The sequence below is a fragment of the Sesamum indicum genome, linkage group LG5 (assembly GCF_000512975.1).
Source record: "Sesamum indicum cultivar Zhongzhi No. 13 linkage group LG5, S_indicum_v1.0, whole genome shotgun sequence".
NCBI lineage: Eukaryota > Viridiplantae > Streptophyta > Magnoliopsida > Lamiales > Pedaliaceae > Sesamum > Sesamum indicum.
Window position 1 is genome coordinate 16,854,767 of NC_026149.1, and position 22,418 is coordinate 16,877,184.

A 22,418-nucleotide genomic window follows, 5' to 3' on the forward strand; every position below is an offset into this window, starting at 1 on the left:
TTATGGTCGGGCAAGTGCCGAGCAACCAAATGCTGTTAGTGATCTTTACCTTTTTCTTGACAACACATCGCATGTATAGTGGAATGTGAAATTTTAATCTATTTGAAGCTTGTTATTCTGTTTATTGCCATGGTCATATGCTATAAGTACTATAAGTACATGCCACAGTAATTATTTCGGGGTGAAGCAAGTTGGCCGGTGGGGGTTAATACTTTCATTTGCAGGACTTCATGGGTTATGTTTTCTTCCATGATCTGTTTTTTAAAAGATATAAACAATAGTATTCCTTTATTTAACTGGTGGGATTAACTACCGAAAGGACATTTTGATTCTGGAGATGAGGTGGCATTCATTTGCTGGCTTTTGAACATGAACGATGAGTCGAGGTGGTTTCCCAGTAGATAGAGTAATTGATGAACTTTCCCTGAAAGCTTGGGTGGTATGAAATGATTGTCAAATGGATGAATTAAGTGAAATATGTAACATGTTCATGTGGAGAAACTGCTGTGTAAGTTAGCTGTTCATGATATTTGATGAAACAAGTCATTGGCTATTCATAAGAGTCTCAAGCAGGGAACTTATCACTTCTCCCTAACATGAATCTCTCAAATCTGAACTAATGGTATGTTCAGATAATGGTTGGATTTGTCGAATTTGTTTAATTTTACTGGAATTTATATGCTTGAAAGTAATTGAAAACTGTCCTTCAAGTTCAAACCGTATCCTACTGAGATGAAATCCGTTACATTCTTCCTATCAACCATTCTAATTACTTGGCATACTTGCAGGAGCGTCGCTGCTCAAAGCCCTGTTGCATCTATTGGAGGAAATCCTTTTGCATAGCACTTCACCTCTTTGTTTCCAATTAGCAGTATCATATCATTGGAAGCTTTCTGGCCTTTTGCATCAAGCTTTTTCCTCATCATAGAGGGCAAAAATGCTAATATTCTCTGATTTCCATTATCAAGTTTTGTATTCTTTGCAAAATAAGATTAGAGCCCTTGAAGAATTCGTGTCTAGTTTTTGACTCAGATCTTTGGACACTGGCTTATTCTAGATCAAATAAGGGCCTTCCTTGGTAGCCTATTCACATAGCATAATGTAAATTTTGCTGCAGCTGAAACTGGGTCAAGGTTGTATATTTGTAAGAGATTTCGTCCCTCTGTTGACTATAATGTTATGGATGTTGTTAATGCATGTAATTTCTGGTTAGCTATTGTGAGATCTCATTGTTAGATGGTTCTTAAAGTGTATCTATTCAGCTATTATTAACCAGAAGGGCGGTGAGATGTTTTTGTAGCTAAAAAATAGGGGAAATTACAACTACCTCTCATGAAGTTTGGCATAACTACGAATACTCTCTTGTTGTTTCGAAAATTTTCAAAATTCCCTTGATTTTAACAGTCATTTTACAATTAACTCATTTCGTTAGTTTTCATTAGATTTTTATTTATTGTTTAGGATGAGCTGACCAAAATGCCTTTATGGATTAAGGATTATAATTTTATTTATTTTTTAAAATTTTTTGATTTATTTTATCGATTAAGTGAATAATTTTTTTTATAATTTTTCATCCACCTCATTCGATTTTTTTATTATCAATTTTTAATTTTTTTTAAAAAAAATATACTAAGAGCATAGTTGATAATTTCATACATCTATTCAAGGACTACATAATTTCATTGAATATCAGGGGGTACTTATAATTTTTCAAACAATGAGAAAGTATTTGTAATGATATCAAATATCAGAAGAGGTTGTTGTAATCTACCCTAAAATATATTAGGGGATTGTTGGGAAAGTTTATGCTTTTAAAGAAGTGATTTTTATATAAAAATTGAAAGTTGTAGTAAAACTAAAAGTAACTAGTATTTGTAAAAAGAAGTGAAAAGCAGTGTAGAAGTTAAATTGGACAATGTTGAGAAAAAATAATTATAAAATCAACTTAATTGATTAAATATCGTTTTATTCTTATATGTTAAAAAGGTGTTGTTTTTGCTTAATATTTTTTTCCGTTAATAATAAACTATTTATTTTTAAAATATAATATTTTTTATTTCAATTAGTATATTTCATATTTTTGTATAAATATTTATCATTTATATTATTAAAATATTAGATACTAATAGTGGATGTTTAATTCAATAGTGCCCAACTAAGTAATATAATTTTTCAATCATACACAAAAAAATAAATTTGCATGATTGTCAAAAATATATATTTTAGGGCAAAAGGCAATTTTCGTCCCACAATTATAGGCCATTTTCGTTTTAGTCCCGTAAGTTTCTAGGGTTTCAATTTGGTCCCGTAAAACTGAAAAATTCGCAATTTCAGTCCAAATTTGGCCGGAAAAATTTGTGGGTCGCCGGAAAAAGTCACATGTGATGCATGTGACTTTTAAACTTGGGGATTCGATCCTGATTGGCTGGAGAAGTTGATGTGGCACATATGTGGCGCATACGTGGAAATTAAAAAAAAAAAATTGACTCATCTCAAAAGAATGGCAAAGGCGGAGGACGGTTTTTGTCGGATCTTTGCACAGAGGTGATCAAAATTGATGGGACTGGTCTCAAAAGATTCGCCAGAACGAGAGGCGTTCAACGATGGTCTTTTGAGCCGGTGGTTCGTTCAGACGAAGGAGAAAACGCCGGCGGAAGGTGCAGTCGCGGCGGACGACGACTGAGATCTTCAAAACGATGGATCTTTGCACCTAGTTGATGAAAATGGATGAGACTGGTCCCATTAGAACCGCAGTGAGGAGACGAATCCAATGGTACCAATCTGCAATCGTGGGTCGTCCTGTCGCCAGCGAATCGATGAGAATAATCCGCGGCGGTCAATTTCAAAGCCCAGTCGCTGTCGTGATCGGATCGCAAAATTGATTGAGGGGTTTTGTTCTCCTCACTATGGGTAATTGAATGGTATATGTGGTGGCTAGAAATTCCAAGTAACGGTGGCGGAATTGAAGAGAGAAGGTGGCGGCGAATGGCGGGGATTTCACAACTTTGATTTCCCATCAGTTTTTTTTTTATTTTCCACGTATGCGCCACATATGCACCACATCAGCTTCTCCAGTCAATCATAATCGAGCCCCCAATTTTAAAAGTCACATGCATCGCATGTGACTTTTTCCGGCGAGCCACAAAATTTTCCGGCCAAATTTGGACTGAAATTGCGAATTTTTCAGTTTTACGGGACCAAATTGAAACCCTAGAAACTTACGGGACTAAAACGAAAATGGCCTATAGCTGTGGGACGAAAATTGTCTTTTGCCCTATATTTTATTAATCAATTATAGCAATTTAATTTATATTTTTTTATCATAAATGAATAACATAAGATAATGTAGCAAATAAATATAAAAATGTTAAGATATTAAATATGTAAAAGCATACATTTTATTAGTGTTATTCAAATTATTTAGAAATTCTAATGTCAAATTTAGGGGCAAATTTGTAAAAAATAAAAAGGGCAATTTTAAATTAGGGTAAATTACAACCATATTTCAGATTTAATATAATTAGAAGTACCTCTTTTTTATTTGAAAAATTATAAATACCCCTCTAATTTTAATGTTAGCCTAACAATTAACTCATTCCTTTAGTCTCCATTAGGTTTTCATCCTATTTTTGTGATGAATTGACCAAAATTTTGGATTATAAATTATAATTTTATGTTATAAAATGATTTTTCAACTAATATTTGCTATAAATTATTTATTTTATCCATCCTCAATTTTTTTAATATTTTTTGAAATACTCTTTTAGTTTTTTTAAAAAAAATCAACAAGTGCAAAGTGTAATGTTAACTTCATTGTCTAGGGGCTACATAATATTTTTCCTTCGAAGGAATATTTGTAATTTTTCAAACAATGAGAGCGTATTTATAATTATGACAAACCTTAGGAGATGTAGTTATAATTTTTTCTTTAAATTAAGATTATTATAATGAGGGGGTATTTTAGCTTTTGGCTCCAAGGGAGTGTTTGCAAAAACGTTTGCCTTTTTAGAGAGTTAATCTTTGTAGAAAAAGTTAGAATTTGTAACAGAATCAAAAGTGAATAGTATTTGTAAAAAACAGTGAAAAACAGATAAAAGCTAAATTGAATAGTGTTTGGGAAAAAAAAAACACTTTTAAAATAAGTTTAAATGATTAAAGACCATTTTATCCCCACATGTAATTAGAAAGATGCCATTTTTACTTAAATTTGCACTTATCGTTTGATAATACTAATTAACTTTTTTCAAAAAACAATAAATTTTTATTTTAATTAATATATCTCATATTTAATTTTGTACAAATATTTGTCACTTATATTATTAAAATATTTAACTACTAATAGAAAAATTAAATGTTTAGTTTCAATAATGTTCCCACTAAATAATACAATTATTCACAAATTCATACACAATAAATAAACTTGTATGATTGCAATTTTTCATTAAGAAATTTAATAATAAATTTTTTAAATTTGTTTGGGTGATTCGAAGTTCAAAAGAGTTCAAATTTTTCAACTTTATATTTGAAAATAATACGAAGACATTTGAAATTCTTTTCTCCGACGCTTCTTTCAAACTCAAATCTTTCAAACTCAAATCCATCGATCCAAATGTAATCTAAAACATTTTGACACAAATTCAGCCTTTTTCTTTACATCTCAACAGGAGTAAGCTATACACAGTCTCACCACAGTTAGCAATACAACAAGCAATATATAGCCACCAAGCTAATAACTGAACCCAAATTGTACACTTCTTTCCCAGCACATCGATTTTCAGATGTTAACTACAATGGCTGCATAGATTCGTATATTTTCTATTATGAAGTACCGTATGGTACTTGAACAATGCTTGAAGGTAACGGTAGTCGACTATCTGTTGACTCTTGACTACTCGTTAGTTTGATTCAGCAGGCTGGAATAGGGGCCTCAAGCTTTTTGCATGGACAAGCAACAATATAAACCTTGAAAGAAGTTCAATAAGAGCTGTCCTTGCGTGCTTTAGCTTTTTCTACAGATTCCATTGCCTCTTCAAAAGATTTCTGCAGAAACAGAACTTGCATGCTAAAAGAGCGAAGAATAGGCTGAACAAGTAATCAAGATTCTAATTGACCTGCCTTTTCAGACACACAATGGTTGGAAGATGTAAGATTTTGCAGTACACAATCTATATTCATTTAACGTTCTTGGACGAATTTGATGTTGGAGAGCCTAATGTTGGAAGAATCAAACCTATTCCCTGCTTAAGGTTGATCATACAGAACTAAAATGTGCGAATGCTTTAAGATACAGATATTTGCAAGATCGAGGCTATAAATTCAGGTGATTACTTACAAGCTATCTCATACCAACATTTTTGGGGTTTCTTTGTTTGGTTACTGATTCCATTCATGGTTCTATGCAAAATCAAAAAGGAAGCATTTAAGATTAATTATAGCATTAGCATAAAGCAAAGAAATAGCTCGATACTTTACCCCAGGATTACGTGTTTTCCATAGGGCCTTGCTGCCAGCATCAACTATGTACATCCCACCTAACAAAACACTGAAGGCAAAAACATACATAAAGTCAAGTCCTTACCAAAATTAGCATGACATGAATATTTCATTCTATGTTCAGAATATAATTTATGTTACTTTGGTTGTTCTAAAAGCATTAAGCACATTTTTATGCACCTGTTAAAAATGATCAATACTGTTCACAGAAAGTAGAATTAATGTTTTGTTGAATTAGAGTATGATTCACTATTGAACAGGTAAAATTCTCAAGGAATTTGGTGGGTGGAGGAGATCTTACATTCTATATAATAAAAGCCACACCAAATAGAACCATATTCGGCAAGACTTCTGATTTCTGTGTTTTAACATATATGTAACCAAAAAAGAGGAACGGATATTGAAGATGCATCTGATATGAGACTCCAGGAATGACGACAAACAAGCAAAGTTCTTTCCTTTTCTCCAGCTTTAATCGAAATATTTTATGACAGAGGTCAAGCTCAATGTATCGTGGAGTCTGAAAGCCGGCTTTTTAAGTTCTAAAGTGCTTGCATTCTCCAAAGAGTTTGCACTCCTAGTATCTAAATTCTTGACGCCAGCTAATTTTATCTTGAAAACAGAGCACCAGCCCCATGAATTCAGGAAGAAAAGCAGAATGGTCTCACATAACACCGCCAAGCATTCTGAAAACAAACTGAATCTCTTTGAAGAGACTACAACCTCAATATTTCATTCACAGGATGAGCATCTAAGAACGATTGGCAGCATACTTAGTTCTTCCACTTTGAGCATCACTTGGCGAAAACTTTCAAGAGCTAAAATCCAGATACTTGTCTAGCATCATCAAACACCCCCATCCACACATTTAGATATATGCATACAAACTGCGAAATGAAGGTCCTTTCCGTTCATTTGCAGCATGCCCACACCCCCCCCCCCCCCCCCCCCCCCCCCCACCACTAAGTAATTTACATACACCCCATCCCCCCCCCCCCCCCCCCTCCCCACCACACACACACATTTAGATATTTGCATACAACCTGAAAAATGAAGGTCCTTTTACGTTCCATTTGCAAAATGAAAAATACAGGCAAAAAGGGCAGAAGAAAAGAACAAAGGAACAAAAATCATATAATATTCAGTTCCATATTCTAACTGTTTGTTAGTCCTCTATTCAGTATTTGTCGGAGAAGATCAGTTTCTCCCATTTTCCTTTTCGAATGATCCTCAGTTACAGTCTCAGATACGGCAGTCATTGTTACTTTAAACACTAACTCCGTATGAATTTTCCATATTTTCGAGCTCCAAAATTGCTTAGACTATTAGCTTCTGCATTGAAGTGTAGATCATTCATAACATATAAGAATTGCACGCGGAAGAACAGAAGCTTCAATATTCACATTCTTTCACTTTAATCCTCATTAACTGCTACAGGAACATGATCAAAATTAGGAAATATCAATCCAGACTAAACAATATACAGATACATACAGAAAAAAAGCAAAAACAAACCCATAAAAGGAAATTAATTACCCGACAAATGTGGCATTGAGAAGAAAACTCTTCGTGGTGAGAAACCGAAGACCCATCTCAAATTTCGTATAAATACCGTCGCCGCCGCTTCTTCTCGCCGACCCACTATACCCATAACCGTAACCATAAGGATTGCTATAAGTATAAGCGCCGCCACCGCCACCGCCACCGTAATGGTAATCATATCGTTTACTCGGATGAGTCCCATAAGCGCTGCTTTTAATATTATACTCGGCGCGCTTTCGATCATCAACGAGAGTCTCGTACGCCTCGGACAGCTGCTTGAATTTGAGGGTGGCGGAATCTCTCAGATGCTTGGAGGACTGGGAATGCTTGTCCGGGTGGAATTCCATGGCCAATTTCCGGAAAGCTTGCTTTATTTCTTCCTTGCTCGAGTTCTTGTGCACCCCCAATACCTTGTAGTGATCCATTTGATTTCTTTTTCTTTTCTTCTGGGTATTTGATCTCTTGATTTCTCCTTGTGGGTGTCGAAAATTCACCGTCGGTTAGTTTGGCGGCTAAAACGGGGCGGAGAGCGGCCTCGGTGCTGCCGTGGCGCTAACACAGCCATGCTTCATAGCCTCCTATGGGCTAAAATGCATAAAACTCAATTGTGTTTTAAAAAATTGGCTAACTTTTTTTTTTTTGGTTTTGAAAATAGATAAAAAAAAAATCGAGTTATTTTTTTTAATTTTTAGCTGTCAAAGGTGATTTTTTTTATTATGCAAAATATAAGAAAAATTTGTATAAATAGATGATATATTAGTGATCAAGACATAGTTATTCCTAAAATTAAAGTATGTCATCTAATATGAATTTCATCTTGGTTGAGCCCACTAAATCTTGTTTTGACAAAAATCAACTCCATTAAGACTAAGAAACTATAAGAGAAAAATGATGTAAACAATTTCTGCAAACAAAAATGTAATCATGATACAAGAATGCAATTCTTGAAAAGTTAAAAAGAACATATCCCTAGTCTTAAAATGCAAATCACAATTATTACAACATATTAAAGGTTTCGGTCCTGTCCTGTGCTCCCCATACATCACAGCCATTCACAGGAAAGCAAAATCAACTCAAATTGCACAACAAGAAAAGAGGAAACGAGTGCCCTTAATCCAAGAAAGCAATGATCACCATCTCACCCCCTACCCACACTATGCCATGCCATGAAGAAAATCATGCAATGAATTACTACAAAGGGGCTCAGCCCTGACATCACTTGGGCTAAGCCATCAAACATAAGGTTTCATAAATTGGGCAAAATCAAAAAATTTTGAAAAATTTTTATCAGAGAAAGCAATAGGCAGGGAAAGAAAAAGATCCCAGAACTTCCTTTCTCTCACATTCTCATTTTCCTGCTTTTTGTGTTAATGCCCGCCCTCTCAAGACCTCTTTCCCATGCAAATTTGATATATCTATCGCTGAGGCAAGAAAACAAGAGAAAGTGAGTGTAAAGAAAAGAAATCAAGAATACACTTGGTGGCTGTTTTTCATTTTCTTTCCCTTGAGACATTGATCTCTGTTTTAAGCTGGTATAGTAGTGGTCAAATTTTCTGTTTTCAATTGTGCCACCGATGAATTCACTTACTTTCTGTGTATTCACATATTCCTCTGTTTTGGGTGTTTCCAGATACTGATTGAATCCTCATCTGATTCTCCAAATTCTCAAACCATTATTCGGAGAGGTGAGTTCTTGAAATGTGATTAACAGCTGTAGTTCTTTTGTGTGTGTGAATAGTGATTTGCATTGATTGATCTAATTACGTTATTCATTTGGGTGTTTCTAAATTTCATTGATATGGCAGATTGAGGGGAAAGATTATATTTTCTGAGAAACAGAAGAAGAAATGGGCATTAAATTGTTGGAGATTGGGATTAAAATGAGGAAAGGTGTGATCTTTACGATCAGAGGCTGTTTTAGATCAGTTTGCAATCATCCATTCCTTGTGGGCATACTGTTTCTCTTGGCATTTCTGTTCAGATATTTTCCTTTTGTTTTCTCATTGTTGGTGTCTGCCTCTCCTGTCCTCATCTCCACTGCTGTTTTGCTGGGGACCCTTTTAAGTTTCGGGCAGCCAAATATACCTGAACTTGAGATAGAAGATAGGAAAACATGCGAGGCTGGGTCGATTAAGAATGGGGAGTCAGGAGAAGACGTTGTTGTTGAGAAAAGTTTGAGACATAATGTTGAAAGACAAAGTGAGAAAAGAAGGGATGTAGCACTGCAGGCAACGGAAGAACCGAGTTTGCCAGTAAGTAAGCTTGGTGAAATTTGTAGAGAGGGTAGTTCAAATGATACTTCTTTATTTGTTGACAAAGGATCTTGTGGAGTTGGATCAGAGAATGATAGAGTTAGGGAAGGAAATAGAGAGGTTGGTGATAAGAGAAGCAAGAGTAAAAGTGAAGGGAACGAAGAGAGACATAGTGATGGAGAGGCCATGCCGAATCATTATGCATCTGCCCGAAAGGTGAATGATGAACATGCAGGATCAGACAATGAGAAATCAGATGCAGATTCCTTTGATTCTGAGATGGTGAATGTGGATTTGCTGGAGTCTCCTCCTCATTCTCCTTGGAAACATGTAGATGACCCAGAGGATGAGGATGGGGATGAGGATGAGGATGAGGATGTGGATGATGATGAGAGTGAGGAACATGACGATGCTTCGGATTCTGGGACTGATCAGGCTGAGAGTTCGTCTCCAGACGCCTCAGTGGCTGACATAATGCCAATGCTTGATGAGCTTCATCCCCTTTTGGATGATGATGCTCCACAGCCTGCTGAAATGTCACGTCATGGCTCTGAGGCAGCACGTGGACGGTCTCCACAATCCAGTGCCAGTAGTAATGAGTTGGATGATGAAACTGACAATCAAGCAGACGATGACAATGAAGATGATGAAGCACCAGAAAAGGAAGAACTTACGAAGTCTGCCATTACATGGACAGAAGAGGACCAAAAGAATCTCATGGATTTGGGGAGTTCTGAGATTGAAAGGAACCAACGGTTGGAGAATGTGATCATGAGGAGGAGAGCACGGAAGTATATGAGCATGGTGCCAGAAATAAACTTGATAGACTTTGAAAGTTCTGATTCTCCATTCCATATTGCGCCCATCACGACAACAAGACAAAACCCGTTCGATGTTCCTAATGATTCTTACTACAATTCAGGACTACCTCCAGTTCCTGGTTCAGCTCCTTCTAGTTTATTACCAAGAAGGAACCCCTTTGATATTCCTTTTGAGTCAAGTGAAGAGAAGTCAAATATAATGGGAGATGGATTTCAAGAGGAGTTTACAACATCGCAATCAAGAGAATCATTCTTTAGAAGACATGAGAGTTTTAATGTAGGACCTGCAGTTTTTGCACAAAACAAACAAGAGAAGCAAGAATTCAGATTGAGGCCCTACTTTGTTCCAGTACAGATGATTCCAGAAGAATCAAGCTATTCATCATTTCTACGCCAATCAAGTGAACTGAGTGACTCCAAAGCGAGTTCTATTTCTGAAACAGAATCAGTTGGTTCGGTCGAGGAGCTGGAAGAGCAGAAGCCTGCAGAAGATAATCCTCGAGAGATAGAGGTGATTTCGAGGACTGAAGAAGTCATTCTAAAGCAGTCATCGGTTGGTCAAGAGCTTGTTTCCAAGACGGGAGCCTCTGAAGAAGATGTACCTCAGGAACCAAAGCTGATCTCTGAGATAAAGCATGTCTCCGAGCAGATTGGACATGGAAGCCAATCTTCAGAAGAAGAATCGTTGATCGATAAGAGGTACAGTACAAGTTCAAGATCGTCATCATTTTCAGAAGTGAGTGAAAGGGTCTTCACAGAGACAAAAGGTGAAACTGAAGGCGTAGGAGCGCTGGACATCTTAAGACAAAATTCAGTGGGAAGCACTGATCTGAGTGCTACCAGTCCCCTGGTTGATGAAGTCCCTCAGAAGGAGCCTGTTTATGATACAAGCCCCCCCGCAATCAGGAAGAGCTTCTCATTCGCCTCTAGCTCTTTTGATCTGCATGCAGAGTCTGATCCGAGTTTTGCACCCGTGGTGGTCAAACGGACAGTAACATTTGTCGAGAGAGATCCTGATGTGATTGGTCAGGAAAAAGAGAAGGAGATCATGACGTTGCCAGAACTGTTGAAGCTTCATCTAGCAGGTGACCTTGACTCTGGACGAGTAGATAATGATGGACAAAATGATAATACAAGCTCTGATGTCTCAGGAGCTGATCAGAGATGCGAAAGTCAAGGTGTTCCAGCAGTGCCCTACAAATCATGTGTTAAAGCTCCGCTAGAGGAAAAACATATGGATCAACGTACAGGGGATCAAGGTCCCAGTTCTAGTTCTTCTGGTGATAAAAGTCTAGGTGAATCAGAGCAGGAAAAACATTTACAAATTTCCAAAACAGAGTCTCTCCTTACTGTAACAGTACTACCATTTAAGGGTCGACGAGAAGAGGAACGTTTCATTGACAAGAAAGAAACCGTTGTATCATCAAATTCTCATGCTGAAGTTTTCCATGAAGCAAATGAGAGGTTAATGTCTACACCTTCGGCTGGAGCAAACACACCTACCTTTTATGATGCAGGGATGCATGAGCCGAACTTTGAACATGTCGAAGAAGTGCAGGTAACTGAAACTATAATGCTTTTTATAGTTACAATGTACTACTCCCTGTTAAGAGCATTACTTAATTGTGATGTGAGCTTGATATGCGAACCTCTAGTGCTATGTTTCTAACATATTGTACTCTTTAGTGATGGACATATATTTATTCAACAGACAAGGGTGTCCACATTCTGCAGTAACGACCAAAACCTTTTACATGATAAGTTGATTGCTTCCTGAGATGCAAAAAAGTTTCTTTAATGCACCTGCAGAACCTTTTTCTTTATACTTTGATACACCTAATCAGATGATATTTGCCACCTTTACCTTAAAAGAAAATGATTACTGTTTCAGGTTTTTATAAGCTGATTTAGGAACAGCCATTCTAAACTTTTTGTTGTTCTCTGTCGCTGCCTACATAAATACATTTATGAACTTGTTTGCATGGCTATGATTAATATAGAGAAAACCCAATAATCTTGTCTCACCTATGCAGGTGCCAAACACTCCGGTTGATTCATGTGAGAGGATGCGACATGTGGATTTGAACATACAAGAGATCTATGAGCTTGACAGTGATCGATCACCAAATATCAATTCTCCATTTACTCCTGACTATAGTTCCATGCCATCCACTGCTTCTGAGGAAGCTACCAAGGAAATTGATGAAGGACTGTTGTCAGACTTAGAAAATGCTGGGGATGTTCATGTCATAGAACGGGGATCCGGATCAAATGAGTTCAAAGAAATTCCCAAGAAAGCTGAATCAACATCTGGGGGAACTGAAGTCATGGTGCAAAGTGCTAAGGCTTCTGATCACTGTCAGGTTGATAGGGCTGCAGCTTCTGGAATGCCTAAAGTTGAAGATATCAATGTGGTACATAAACAGTTTGGTGATAAGGAGATTGAAAAGCCCGTTCTTTTGGTTCAACACCGAACTGAACCGGTAACTGGTGAGACCATAGCTGAGCATTTTGAGAGTCGTAAACTGTACATAAAGACAAGTAGAAAGGACTCTGCTCATGAGCCAACAATTCTTGAAGCGAGAGACGCTAATTTGGGAAATAAGAAAGTTAATGATGGCAGCGTAGGGAGTCGCGAATTTCCTGATCCAGTAAATGACTTTCTGCGTGTGGTTGATTCAGGAGAAACTCAAGGAACTTCTGAAGTGCATGTTGCTAAAACCACTGCTTCAGAAAGTACAAGTTTGCCTCCAATGAAAGCTGTAGATGGTAACTTGGAGAAAGAGCCGAAGCCAAAAACCAGTGATGGATCAGTGGAAGTGAAGGAGGAAAAACCTGGTTCATCTGTGGGCAAGGAGACAAGTGTAGAAGGAATTGGCAGCAATGTTGGATCAACAAAAGTCAACGCAGAAACACCAAAGGGGACAAGTAGAAAAGAAATAAGCAGCGATACCAGATCAGTAGAAGTCGAGACAGAAAAACTGAAACAAGCAAGTGTAGGAGAAAACAGCGGTAATGATGGATCTGCACAAGTCAAGGTAGAAAAAGAAAAGGGGCTAAGTCCAAATGGAAACAGTGGCAATGATGGATCAGCAGAAGTCAAGGCAGAACAGGCAGGTTCTTCTGTGGGCAAGGAGGCAAGTGCAAAAGAAATAAATGGCAGTGTTGGATCAGTAGAGGTCAAGGTAGAAAGAATGAAGGAGCTGAGTGCAGAAGAAATCAGCAGCGATGCTGGATCAACAGAAGTAGAGGCAGAAAAGGAGTCAGGTTTAGAAGAAATCAGCAGTAGTGCTGGATTAGTAGAAACAAAGACAGAACAACTACAGGCAAGTGCAAAAGAAAGCAGCAGCACTGATGGATCAGTATATGTTAAGGTTGAAAAACCAACGGAGGCAAGTGTGAAAGAAACTAGCAGCAGTGGTGGATCGATAGACGCTGAGGCAGAAAAAACAGGCTCGTATATGGACAAGGAGACAAGTGGAAAAGAACTCAGCAGCAACAACAATGGATTGGCAGAAGTTAAGGAAGAGAAAGTTTCATTTATGGGCAAGGAGCCAAGTGTAAGAGATACAAGCAGCCCTGATGGATCAGTAAGGGTGGAGGCACAAAAAATAGGTTCGTCGTTGGCAAGTTTAAAAGAAATCAGCATCATTGCTACTGAAAAGAGGGACCATAGATTCAGAGCACCATCAGACTTGTGAACAACTACATCTGATGAAGGAAAAAGGTAAATTTCTAAAAAGAATTCCAATTCCGAATCGAGTTCATTCAGTTCTGTAAGCAGATTTATGTTAGTTGCTTTAGTTAACTGGCAAGATGGTCGCTGTAGTATATGCACAGACGTTATATTCGTTAAATAGTGCTTCGACATTGGGGTAAAAAGGTTCTTGTCATCAACCGATGAAATTGTGTACTGTATTTTTGGGTGTACAACGTCAGTTTGAGCGAAGTTTTTATGAATATGGAGTAAATTCCATCTCTGTTACGAGCATCTTTCTAGCTGAAAAATTTCCTTCTTCCTGAACATGAAAAATTTCCTTCTTCCTGAACATGAAAATTTGGGGAGGACTTCTATTCCTTTATTCAAACAGCAGACTTATGAATATGTCAATAGTTTACCTTATCTTCAGATTTCTGGCAGCAGGAAGTGATTTTATGATCTGCTATGCCTGTTGTGCGTGAAAAGGATTTCTAGGCAAATTCAGCATTTACTACTACCTAAGCTGGCTCCAGATTATGACCTAATTTCATAGGCAGATTGCTAAAAGTGACTTACTGTAAGAATTCCCAATTTTCCTCAAGAGAATAGATGATGTCCAGAACAGAAATTGGAACTGAAAGGTGGAAATGTTTTTGTAATTTTCTCTTTATTTTGTCACGTTCTTTTCGCCTTCCAAATCCTATATTTGCAACATTTGGCCCATAAGACTCTGATACAACATAAAGTACAGTTCCAACTAATGGCAGTATGAAAATTTTACAGGATTTTTCATTGTTGCTCATAAAATACCTTCATCTAGACTGGCAACTACAAAAGCTTATGATACTAGGCATCATATTGCATACACACACCAACTTGAACATATTTTTTCAAAGAAGAAGCATGACTTGGGAGAACAAGGAGTAGCAGCAAAGTTCTGCTTCTTCAACAATTTTTCTATGAGCAGTTTGTGTCATAACTAGCAAGTCCCTGCAGCTCTGGACCTTCCAGACGAGGGTTGTTCTCAAAGCTGCAAATACAGAGGACAAGTCATCAAAACTCAATAAGCTAACATAAAACTGAGTCATATAGGGGAAACTAAAGAGAGAAAAGAGACTGATGCAAATACTGGGAGGACATGAAAGATGTTCCCAGCCTAAATATAGATGCACGTTTTGAATTGCATAATCAACTGAAACATGGATGATTCAGAAGACTATAAAATAAGTTCGTTAAATGGGAACATAAAAAAAGAAAAAAGAAATGAAATGGGTAATCAGAAGGTATGCCCACAAGTGCCTTATTCACCAGTGCACTTGCACGTGTATGTGCGCGCGCGTAAGACAAAAATTGGCACAGGTGTTCTAACAAAGCTATGGATCAAGAGTCTTACTTATTTAAGGGGATGTGCTCAAATGAACCAGTAGTCGGTATTGGACCACACAAGTTATTATTAGAGACATCCCTGCATAAACAAATGCAAACATCTAATAACCATTTACATAAAACGAAGTACGTAGAAGTAAAGTTATTAGTCAAAATCAAGAACCACTTACACAACTTTCAAGGTAGATATACTAGCAAGTGACTTTGGGATTGGCCCATTTAGCTGATTATCATTGAGACGCCTGTCAAATCATAAACACGCTTATTCAATTCACAATAAGTGCTTGAGTAATTTGAACATTCACATGATAAGGATGTGGTATAGAAGGGAGGACAGACATCAACCTCGACGAGAAAATCGATATATTAAAGCTGAAGTAAAGTGCTCCAGATGTGAACACATTGCACTGAAATAAGCACTCACTATGCAATCTTATTCTCACAAAGGTGCATGGAGCTAGAAAAGTTAACCTCCAGTTGGTCAAACTCCCATTAGAAAACCCACCAGAGATGAACAGAACTAACTTCTATAACTACGAGCCCATATAAAATCAACACCATATGAATGATTCAGACTGATGACAAACTTACAGGAAGACAAGAGACTTCAAGTTTCCCAGTGATGGAGGTATTCTTCCAGATATATTGTTGTTGTAGAGATCCAAACTTATTAGGCTCTTCAAGTTACCAAGCTCAACTGGAATTGATCCTTGAATCTTATTCTTGTAAAGCTCTCTGCAAGTCAAAGATGTCTGGTTTTAGTATGCTGCAATGCTAGAAAAGACGTGCTGTGAAGGAAACAAAACAGATGAAATTTTTTGATAAACATGAGTTCAAATGTAAACTGGCAAAATATAATACCTGCTGCAGAAACACCAGTATATCATGTAACAAGGAATATTTATTCACTAACAGTCACACAGATCAGCCAACATAAACCAAAATGGAAGTCTCACATGATACTCACAGATACTGCAGATGATCAAGTTTCCCAAGCTCAGGCACCAGATGACCAGACAAATTTGAGTTGCCAAGGTCCCTAGCCAAATGATAACCATGATAAGTTGGAGAGTCACGAGCATCACAAAGCACGCTAAAAAGACCCAAATCCATAAACATGAGGGGAAATGAAACATTGATCGAAATTGATATGTAAATAATTAATACAGTCCCCGGAACATCAAAAGGAAAGTCAAGGGTTTGCATTCTGGGGACAGGAAAAAATCAGGCACCTAATTGCCTTTGGCATGAACCAAGATTGAACAAACAGCCTCGCAGAAGATCCTTTCCACGTGAACAAATTTAGTTTTCCTAGAATCAAAATAAAATTTCATACCACTCACCCAGTCAAAATTTATCAAAATCAGTAGAGAAAATAGTATCTTACACATCTTAAGGAACAAATTGCACTATCCACCTCCTCCCAAAACACCAAATTTCTATCAAGCAAACTAACAAAAGACAAAAACCCATAGAACATAATCATGTTTTTCAGTAAAACGGCAAACGTAAGTTAAAGGCACCATTTTGAAGAACTAAGCACCTAAATCTTTAAAAAAAAAAAGAATGGTAATTTCAAGAATTTATCCACCAAATGAACAAAATCAATTGAATTGCAACGACAAAAACTTCGCCGCATATTTCCTGAGAACTTAATCAAATCAATACCAAATGGCACATATCCACACATATAACAAAGACCACTGATCGAACTTTAGCCAATAAAAATGAATTATTTTTCCTTCAAATCCATACCAAAAATAAAATAAAATACAAAATAAACCGAAAAATCCGAGAAGCAAACACCAGCTACACGCAAACCCGCAAATCCAAATAAATACATACACACGGGTAACGCGGTTGTCTTGGTTGCAAGTGACATGAAACCAGGTGCAGGGGTTTACGAGGTTCGGATCCCAGCTCTGAAGCACCTTATCCGGGTCCGACAAGCTCCGGCGAAGCGCGTAGAGCGCGTCACCCTCGGAATTCGCACTCGCCAGCAGGCACAACGAAAGAACAGTTAGGGCAACAAATACCAAGACATGGATGGCGGCCATAGCTCCCTCAGATTCGTACCAAGCTCTCCGGCTCAGCAGTTGTACTCCCCTTTTGGGGATTTGATATATCTCTTTTCAGTTGCAAGTACTGTTCGCCTTTGCAGCGTTGATCGATGAAATGTTAGCGAAGAATCGGGTGTTTGGGGAATGAAAAGGGGAACAAAAGAGATGACGGAATCTTCTCTACTTTTTCTATGTCCCTTAACACTATGTTATCTCTACAAAAATATTGAATTTTTTAATTGTGGTATAATTAAAAAAACATATAATTTTAAAAGATAATATTTAAAATAAAAAAATATTAATTAAAAATAAATAACTATTTACGAAAATATATTTTTTACTACTCGTGTGAGAAAAATGAAAATTATCCGGCGGAAAAAAAAATAGCATACTAAAAATATAAGAGACATTAAAGCAGTGCTCTCCCTTAATATATAGTATAGATTATAAGATAATTACATCGCCTTTCATAAGGTTAGTTCTGATCGTACATAGATCCTCAGTCATTTAAAAAATCATATTTTGATAAATGCGTCCTCTGTTTCTCACCAAATTTATTGATATTCGTAAAAAAGTTAAATGAAAATTCATATTTACTCTGAATAATCAGATAAATTTTTTCTGACCAAATACCTTTATTAGGGCGAAGATATGTCTCTTTGTGTCTATTATCGTGTGAAGATGTATAAGGGTGGTTTAATCAAAAGTTATTTGTTTGATCTGCAATATGTTAGTAATAAATCAATTATGGTAAATAAATATTTTTCTTAAATTTTTTATTGATATCAGCAAATTTTATAGATTTTGACAAATTGAGAAGTATATTTGTTAGACAGGAACAAATGTTAAACACAAAGAATTTAGGTGAAATTATCATTAATTACTTCTTATAGAAAAAAACTTAAATCAATATTTTTTTTAAAAGTTAAACGATTTTGATTGGATAAATTATAATAATATCCCTAGGGTTAAGCTAAAATACACAAATATTCTCTAACTTTTCAAAATTATAGTTACACCCCTGAGGGGTGTTGCCCTAACTTTTACAAAATTACAGCTACAATCGCTTAGCGGTGTTAGTGTAATAGTTTTTAAAAGGTATATATATAAATTTTATTTTTGAATAGAGGGTATAGTTGTAATTACTACTGTAACTTTAAACCTTGTAGCTATAATTCTATAAAAAAACAAAAAATATTTGAATATTTTGACTCAACGTCAAAAGTGTCAATATAATTTACTTTTTTCCCCCCCTTTCTCAAGTTGCAATATTTGTTGCTAATTGTTGAAAAAAGTAAAGTTTTTTTCTTACCTCTTTACAAGATTACAAATTTACAAGTATACCGACTTTTATTATATTATAATTTACATTGACAGCCCATCAGGAATAAAAAAAGTTTCAAATACATACCAAGAAAACTACATCAGTGCGCAATAAAAATAGTATTTATATAATTAAACTTAATTTTAAGAGGATGCTGATGTAATTTACCCAAAATTATTAACAACACCACAAACTATCCCAAAAAATAATATTTCTTTTTTTCCTTAGAGTATTATGATATTACTCTATAAATCACCAAGTCCTTGAAAAATGGCTCGTAAAAATATGTATATATAATCGATCACTATAAATATAAATAAATCAGTGGTTATTATTAAAATTTTTATATTTGTAAAATTTAAATTCATAATTTCATGATTTTGAGATCATAACTTCACCGATTATGATAGACCTCACTGGAAAAATGGTGTGAAATTAGGTGTGGTTTTGGTGATGGATTTAATGTTATGGGTGAGGTGTTGTCCCTTATAGGAAGACCAAATTGACTTGAAGATTGTTCCCTCATTCTTGTCCTTTCCTTTTCTTCTCTCAATTATTGCTCCAATAGCACTGATTATTTGACCAAGTCATGAATGATGGCTTTGATTAGTGATGAAGGGAATAGGGTTCCCTATTTGTTGGATCTTTTGGTCTTATGTCAAATCATCTTCTTGATAATAAAAATAATTTATCTTAAATTTCATTCTTTTTAAATTATTAAGTTTAAATAGTATATTATAAAATATTTTTGTAGTGAACTGAACAAAATATTTTTATAAATTATGAAATAATTTTATTTATTTTTTAAAATATTCTAATTTCTCTTTATGGACTAGAAGGACAAGAATGAAATTTCGTATCATCATTCTTTCTTTTTTTTACACATTTTTCTTTAGAAGAATAGTAAGCGCAAAGTGGGTATTTTTATGCTTTTATTAAAAAATTACATAATTTTATTAAATAATTAAAAATATTAATAATTTTTTAAATGATAATAAAATAATTATAATTATATCAAATTTCGGAAGAGTTTGCTGATGTAAAAATTATGGTGAATCCAAAGCCTAACCTTCACAAGAAGCCCAAGTTACAACATTGGGCCACACACTATAATTAAGCCCAAGTTCAATGGACTTGGAGCTCAGAGAGGCGTACGCGGCAGAAGTCAACGTGGAGACACCGCGTAAGAACCGCGTATACGCGTCTCGATTGCGTTGTGGAAGAGAGAGAGAGAGAGAGAGAGAGAGAGAGAGAGGGGTGGTAATCAATCAATCGATTTTAATAAATGGGAAGATTAAAGAGGAAATAGCAGCGGGATTTATGAGGTTAGAGATTGGAATTTCTATGTTTATCCACGCTGTTGAATAGTGTCTGTCCTTTTCTCTCCAACGTAACATTTGTTTGACAGTTTGGCTGATATATAACGCTGACTTGTTTTGCTAGAAAAAGGGAAAAATCAGAGAGAGCCCATCTCATTTTCCAGAACCATCTTTCTCTACGAGAAATCTCAAAGCCCACGGGGCAAGAAAAACCAAAGGAAAATTCGGTGAACAAGTTTGAGAGGAGAAGGAGAAATGGCGGATCAGTTGACTGATGACCAGATCTCTGAGTTCAAGGAGGCCTTCAGCCTTTTTGATAAGGATGGAGATGGTTCGATCTCATTGTTTTCTCTCATCTTACCGCGGTTCCATATTTACATAAATCTTGTTATCGAATTTTATACATGTCTCTGTTGGGTGGTTGTGTGTGATTTATTTGTATATAGGTTGTGGGTGTTTGTATTTTGGATGTCGGGTTTTTGTTTTCAGGGCAGATCTGATTGCTTATTCCCTTTTTGATTGGAAAATATCGTTTCCCCTGATTTAGATATAGCCGTGGGTTAGCTTTTTAATTGCTCGACTTTAGGGTTCAGAGGGGTATTGTTTTGGGGCTTCAGATGATGTGGGTTCTCTTGGCTGTTGAGGAAATATTTTCTTAGCTTGATTATATAAGAAGTTCAATACCTAGGATTATATTCAAGTTTGATATAAAGCTATGGCCTTGGAAACTGTACTTGGAACAGGTTTCGCGACCTGATTTTGGTTGGACTGTATTAGTCCATATTGACTGTACTGGTATTGGTGTTGGGTTGAGCTCATGGTTCTTGATAGGATCACAATTAGATGAATATGTTTTGTTTGGAGTGTGTGTGTGTGATAGATCTTCTAGTGTGGTTGTTCATGTTAAGTGTGGAAGTGTTGGTAAAATGACATGTGAAGAACAAAATATGAAGTATGCTGAACAAAGAGGGGCTCTCTGTATAATTCAAATTCTTGATATGTTAAGATGGTATTTTCTTACTTCTTTGATATACTATGTTGATTTGAGGCGTGCGAAGTTTATTGTTTGACATCCCAAAAACAAGTAGAAGTGCTAAGTGAAATACTCGTGAGAACTGTGAAGCCGTTGATATGATATGCTTATGATATAAGTACTTGTTTGTCATTGTTTCTTGCTTTGTTTGTAGATTATGATCTATTTCTTTGATGGCTGTATCAGTATGATTTTGTTGGCATTGTTATGTCTGCTTGTTATGAATTTTAAAGGTTGGAAGAAGCCGTAGTCTGCTTGGGGTGCGCCCAGCCTGAAAGAAAATAACATTATGGCCTTTTGTTTTATTGTTGTTTTGTATACATTTAGTATTTGTTTTAACTAACTATTTATGAAACTCGTCTGTAGGTTGCATCACCACCAAGGAGCTTGGAACTGTAATGAGATCCCTGGGCCAGAACCCCACTGAGGCCGAGCTCCAGGATATGATTAATGAGGTTGATGCCGATGGTAATGGAACCATCGACTTCCCAGAGTTCTTGAACCTCATGGCCAGGAAGATGAAGGATACTGACTCCGAAGAGGAGCTTAAAGAGGCATTCCGTGTTTTTGACAAGGATCAGAATGGTTTCATCTCAGCTGCGGAGCTTCGTCATGTAATGACCAACCTTGGCGAGAAGCTCACCGATGAGGAAGTAGACGAGATGATTAGGGAAGCAGATGTCGATGGTGATGGGCAAATCAATTATGAAGAATTTGTCAAGGTTATGATGGCCAAGTGATGTCCCCACCTCCAGTCAACCTAGAAACCTTTATGAATACAAAATATGGAAAAAAAAAAAAAGAAAAAAGAAAAAAAGATGAACAAGGTCGGTATGTGTAATGGTTTTCTAGTTCGCTTTTCATCATTGCATTTCATAGTTTATAAGTCATCGGAGGTTTTAATGATCTGTTGTAAAATGGTGGTGGACTCTTCACTGTTCCTTTTTCTTGTGCTTTGTGACTCATTTGCAGCAATTTTAGACTCATTCCACCCTTAAAGCTTCTTGTGACTTTGTGAGGAAAGAATTTTATGTTCTTGTAAGGGTTGATTCAGTAAGAAATTTCTTATCTACTTGAATTCTCCAGCATTGTGTGACTATTGGGTTATTGAGGCATTGCACTATTCCCCGGATGGCGCTCGGACCCGCCTGTTCGGAGCTGGTTATGAAGCCATTACTGAGTCACTGGTCTTGTTCTGCTTAGTGATGTTTGCAACCCTTGGTACTAGCTATGCTTGTACAAGAAGTGAATTTTCAATCGTTTCAGAAATGTTGAATGTTTTCTCAAGCCCCATTGCTACCATTTTCTTGAAGTTCTACCATTCCACAATCTATTACGTGGAGGGGATACTCATTACAATCTATTCCATTGTGGAGGGAAATTCTAGTTTGAATTTGATTGGGTCGATTTTGAAATATAAGGTAATTACAATAAACTTGTCGTATGATTGGTGTACATTTTAGAAAAAATGATTTGGTTCAATCAAGT

General features: G+C 36.4%; 5 protein-coding genes and 1 long non-coding RNA gene across 6 annotated transcripts in view; 4 read left to right on the plus strand and 2 right to left on the minus strand.

Moving 5' to 3' along the window:
• LOC105162736 (probable ADP-ribosylation factor GTPase-activating protein AGD14) overlaps nucleotides 1-1,212 on the plus strand; it is a gene marked incomplete in the record, with an annotated part of 8,502 nt that extends 7,290 nt beyond the window's left edge. Inside the window, 2 exon segments of the mRNA XM_020693987.1 lie at nucleotides 2-34; nucleotides 789-1,212. Of these exon segments, the coding sequence (XP_020549646.1) occupies nucleotides 2-34; nucleotides 789-843 (88 nt within the window).
• On the minus strand, nucleotides 4,625-7,653 carry LOC105162738 (chaperone protein dnaJ 72). Its single transcript, XM_011080857.2, has 3 exons — nucleotides 7,030-7,653; nucleotides 5,473-5,542; nucleotides 4,625-5,040 (listed from the first exon to the last, which is right to left on the minus strand). The coding sequence occupies exons 1-3, from the start codon at nucleotides 7,458-7,460 to the stop codon at nucleotides 4,975-4,977; spliced, it is 567 nt and encodes a 188-aa protein (XP_011079159.1). The 5' UTR covers nucleotides 7,461-7,653; the 3' UTR covers nucleotides 4,625-4,974.
• LOC110011999 lies at nucleotides 8,136-9,047 on the plus strand. The gene is made up of 3 exons (XR_002287128.1): nucleotides 8,136-8,567; nucleotides 8,666-8,720; nucleotides 8,841-9,047. It is a non-coding gene; the product is annotated as an uncharacterized LOC110011999 (long non-coding RNA).
• LOC105162739 lies at nucleotides 9,055-14,787 on the plus strand. The gene is made up of 2 exons (XM_020693908.1): nucleotides 9,055-11,666; nucleotides 12,142-14,787. The coding sequence occupies exons 1-2, from the start codon at nucleotides 9,474-9,476 to the stop codon at nucleotides 13,807-13,809; spliced, it is 3,861 nt and encodes a 1,286-aa protein (XP_020549567.1). The 5' UTR covers nucleotides 9,055-9,473; the 3' UTR covers nucleotides 13,810-14,787.
• LOC105162740 (LRR receptor kinase BAK1-like) lies at nucleotides 14,523-17,450 on the minus strand. Its single transcript, XM_011080860.2, has 6 exons — nucleotides 17,040-17,450; nucleotides 16,162-16,233; nucleotides 15,786-15,929; nucleotides 15,365-15,436; nucleotides 15,202-15,273; nucleotides 14,523-14,838 (listed from the first exon to the last, which is right to left on the minus strand). The coding sequence occupies exons 1-6, from the start codon at nucleotides 17,249-17,251 to the stop codon at nucleotides 14,766-14,768; spliced, it is 645 nt and encodes a 214-aa protein (XP_011079162.1). The 5' UTR covers nucleotides 17,252-17,450; the 3' UTR covers nucleotides 14,523-14,765.
• Nucleotides 19,893-22,008, plus strand: LOC105162741 (calmodulin-7). The gene is made up of 2 exons (XM_011080861.2): nucleotides 19,893-20,228; nucleotides 21,297-22,008. The coding sequence occupies exons 1-2, from the start codon at nucleotides 20,153-20,155 to the stop codon at nucleotides 21,668-21,670; spliced, it is 450 nt and encodes a 149-aa protein (XP_011079163.1). The 5' UTR covers nucleotides 19,893-20,152; the 3' UTR covers nucleotides 21,671-22,008.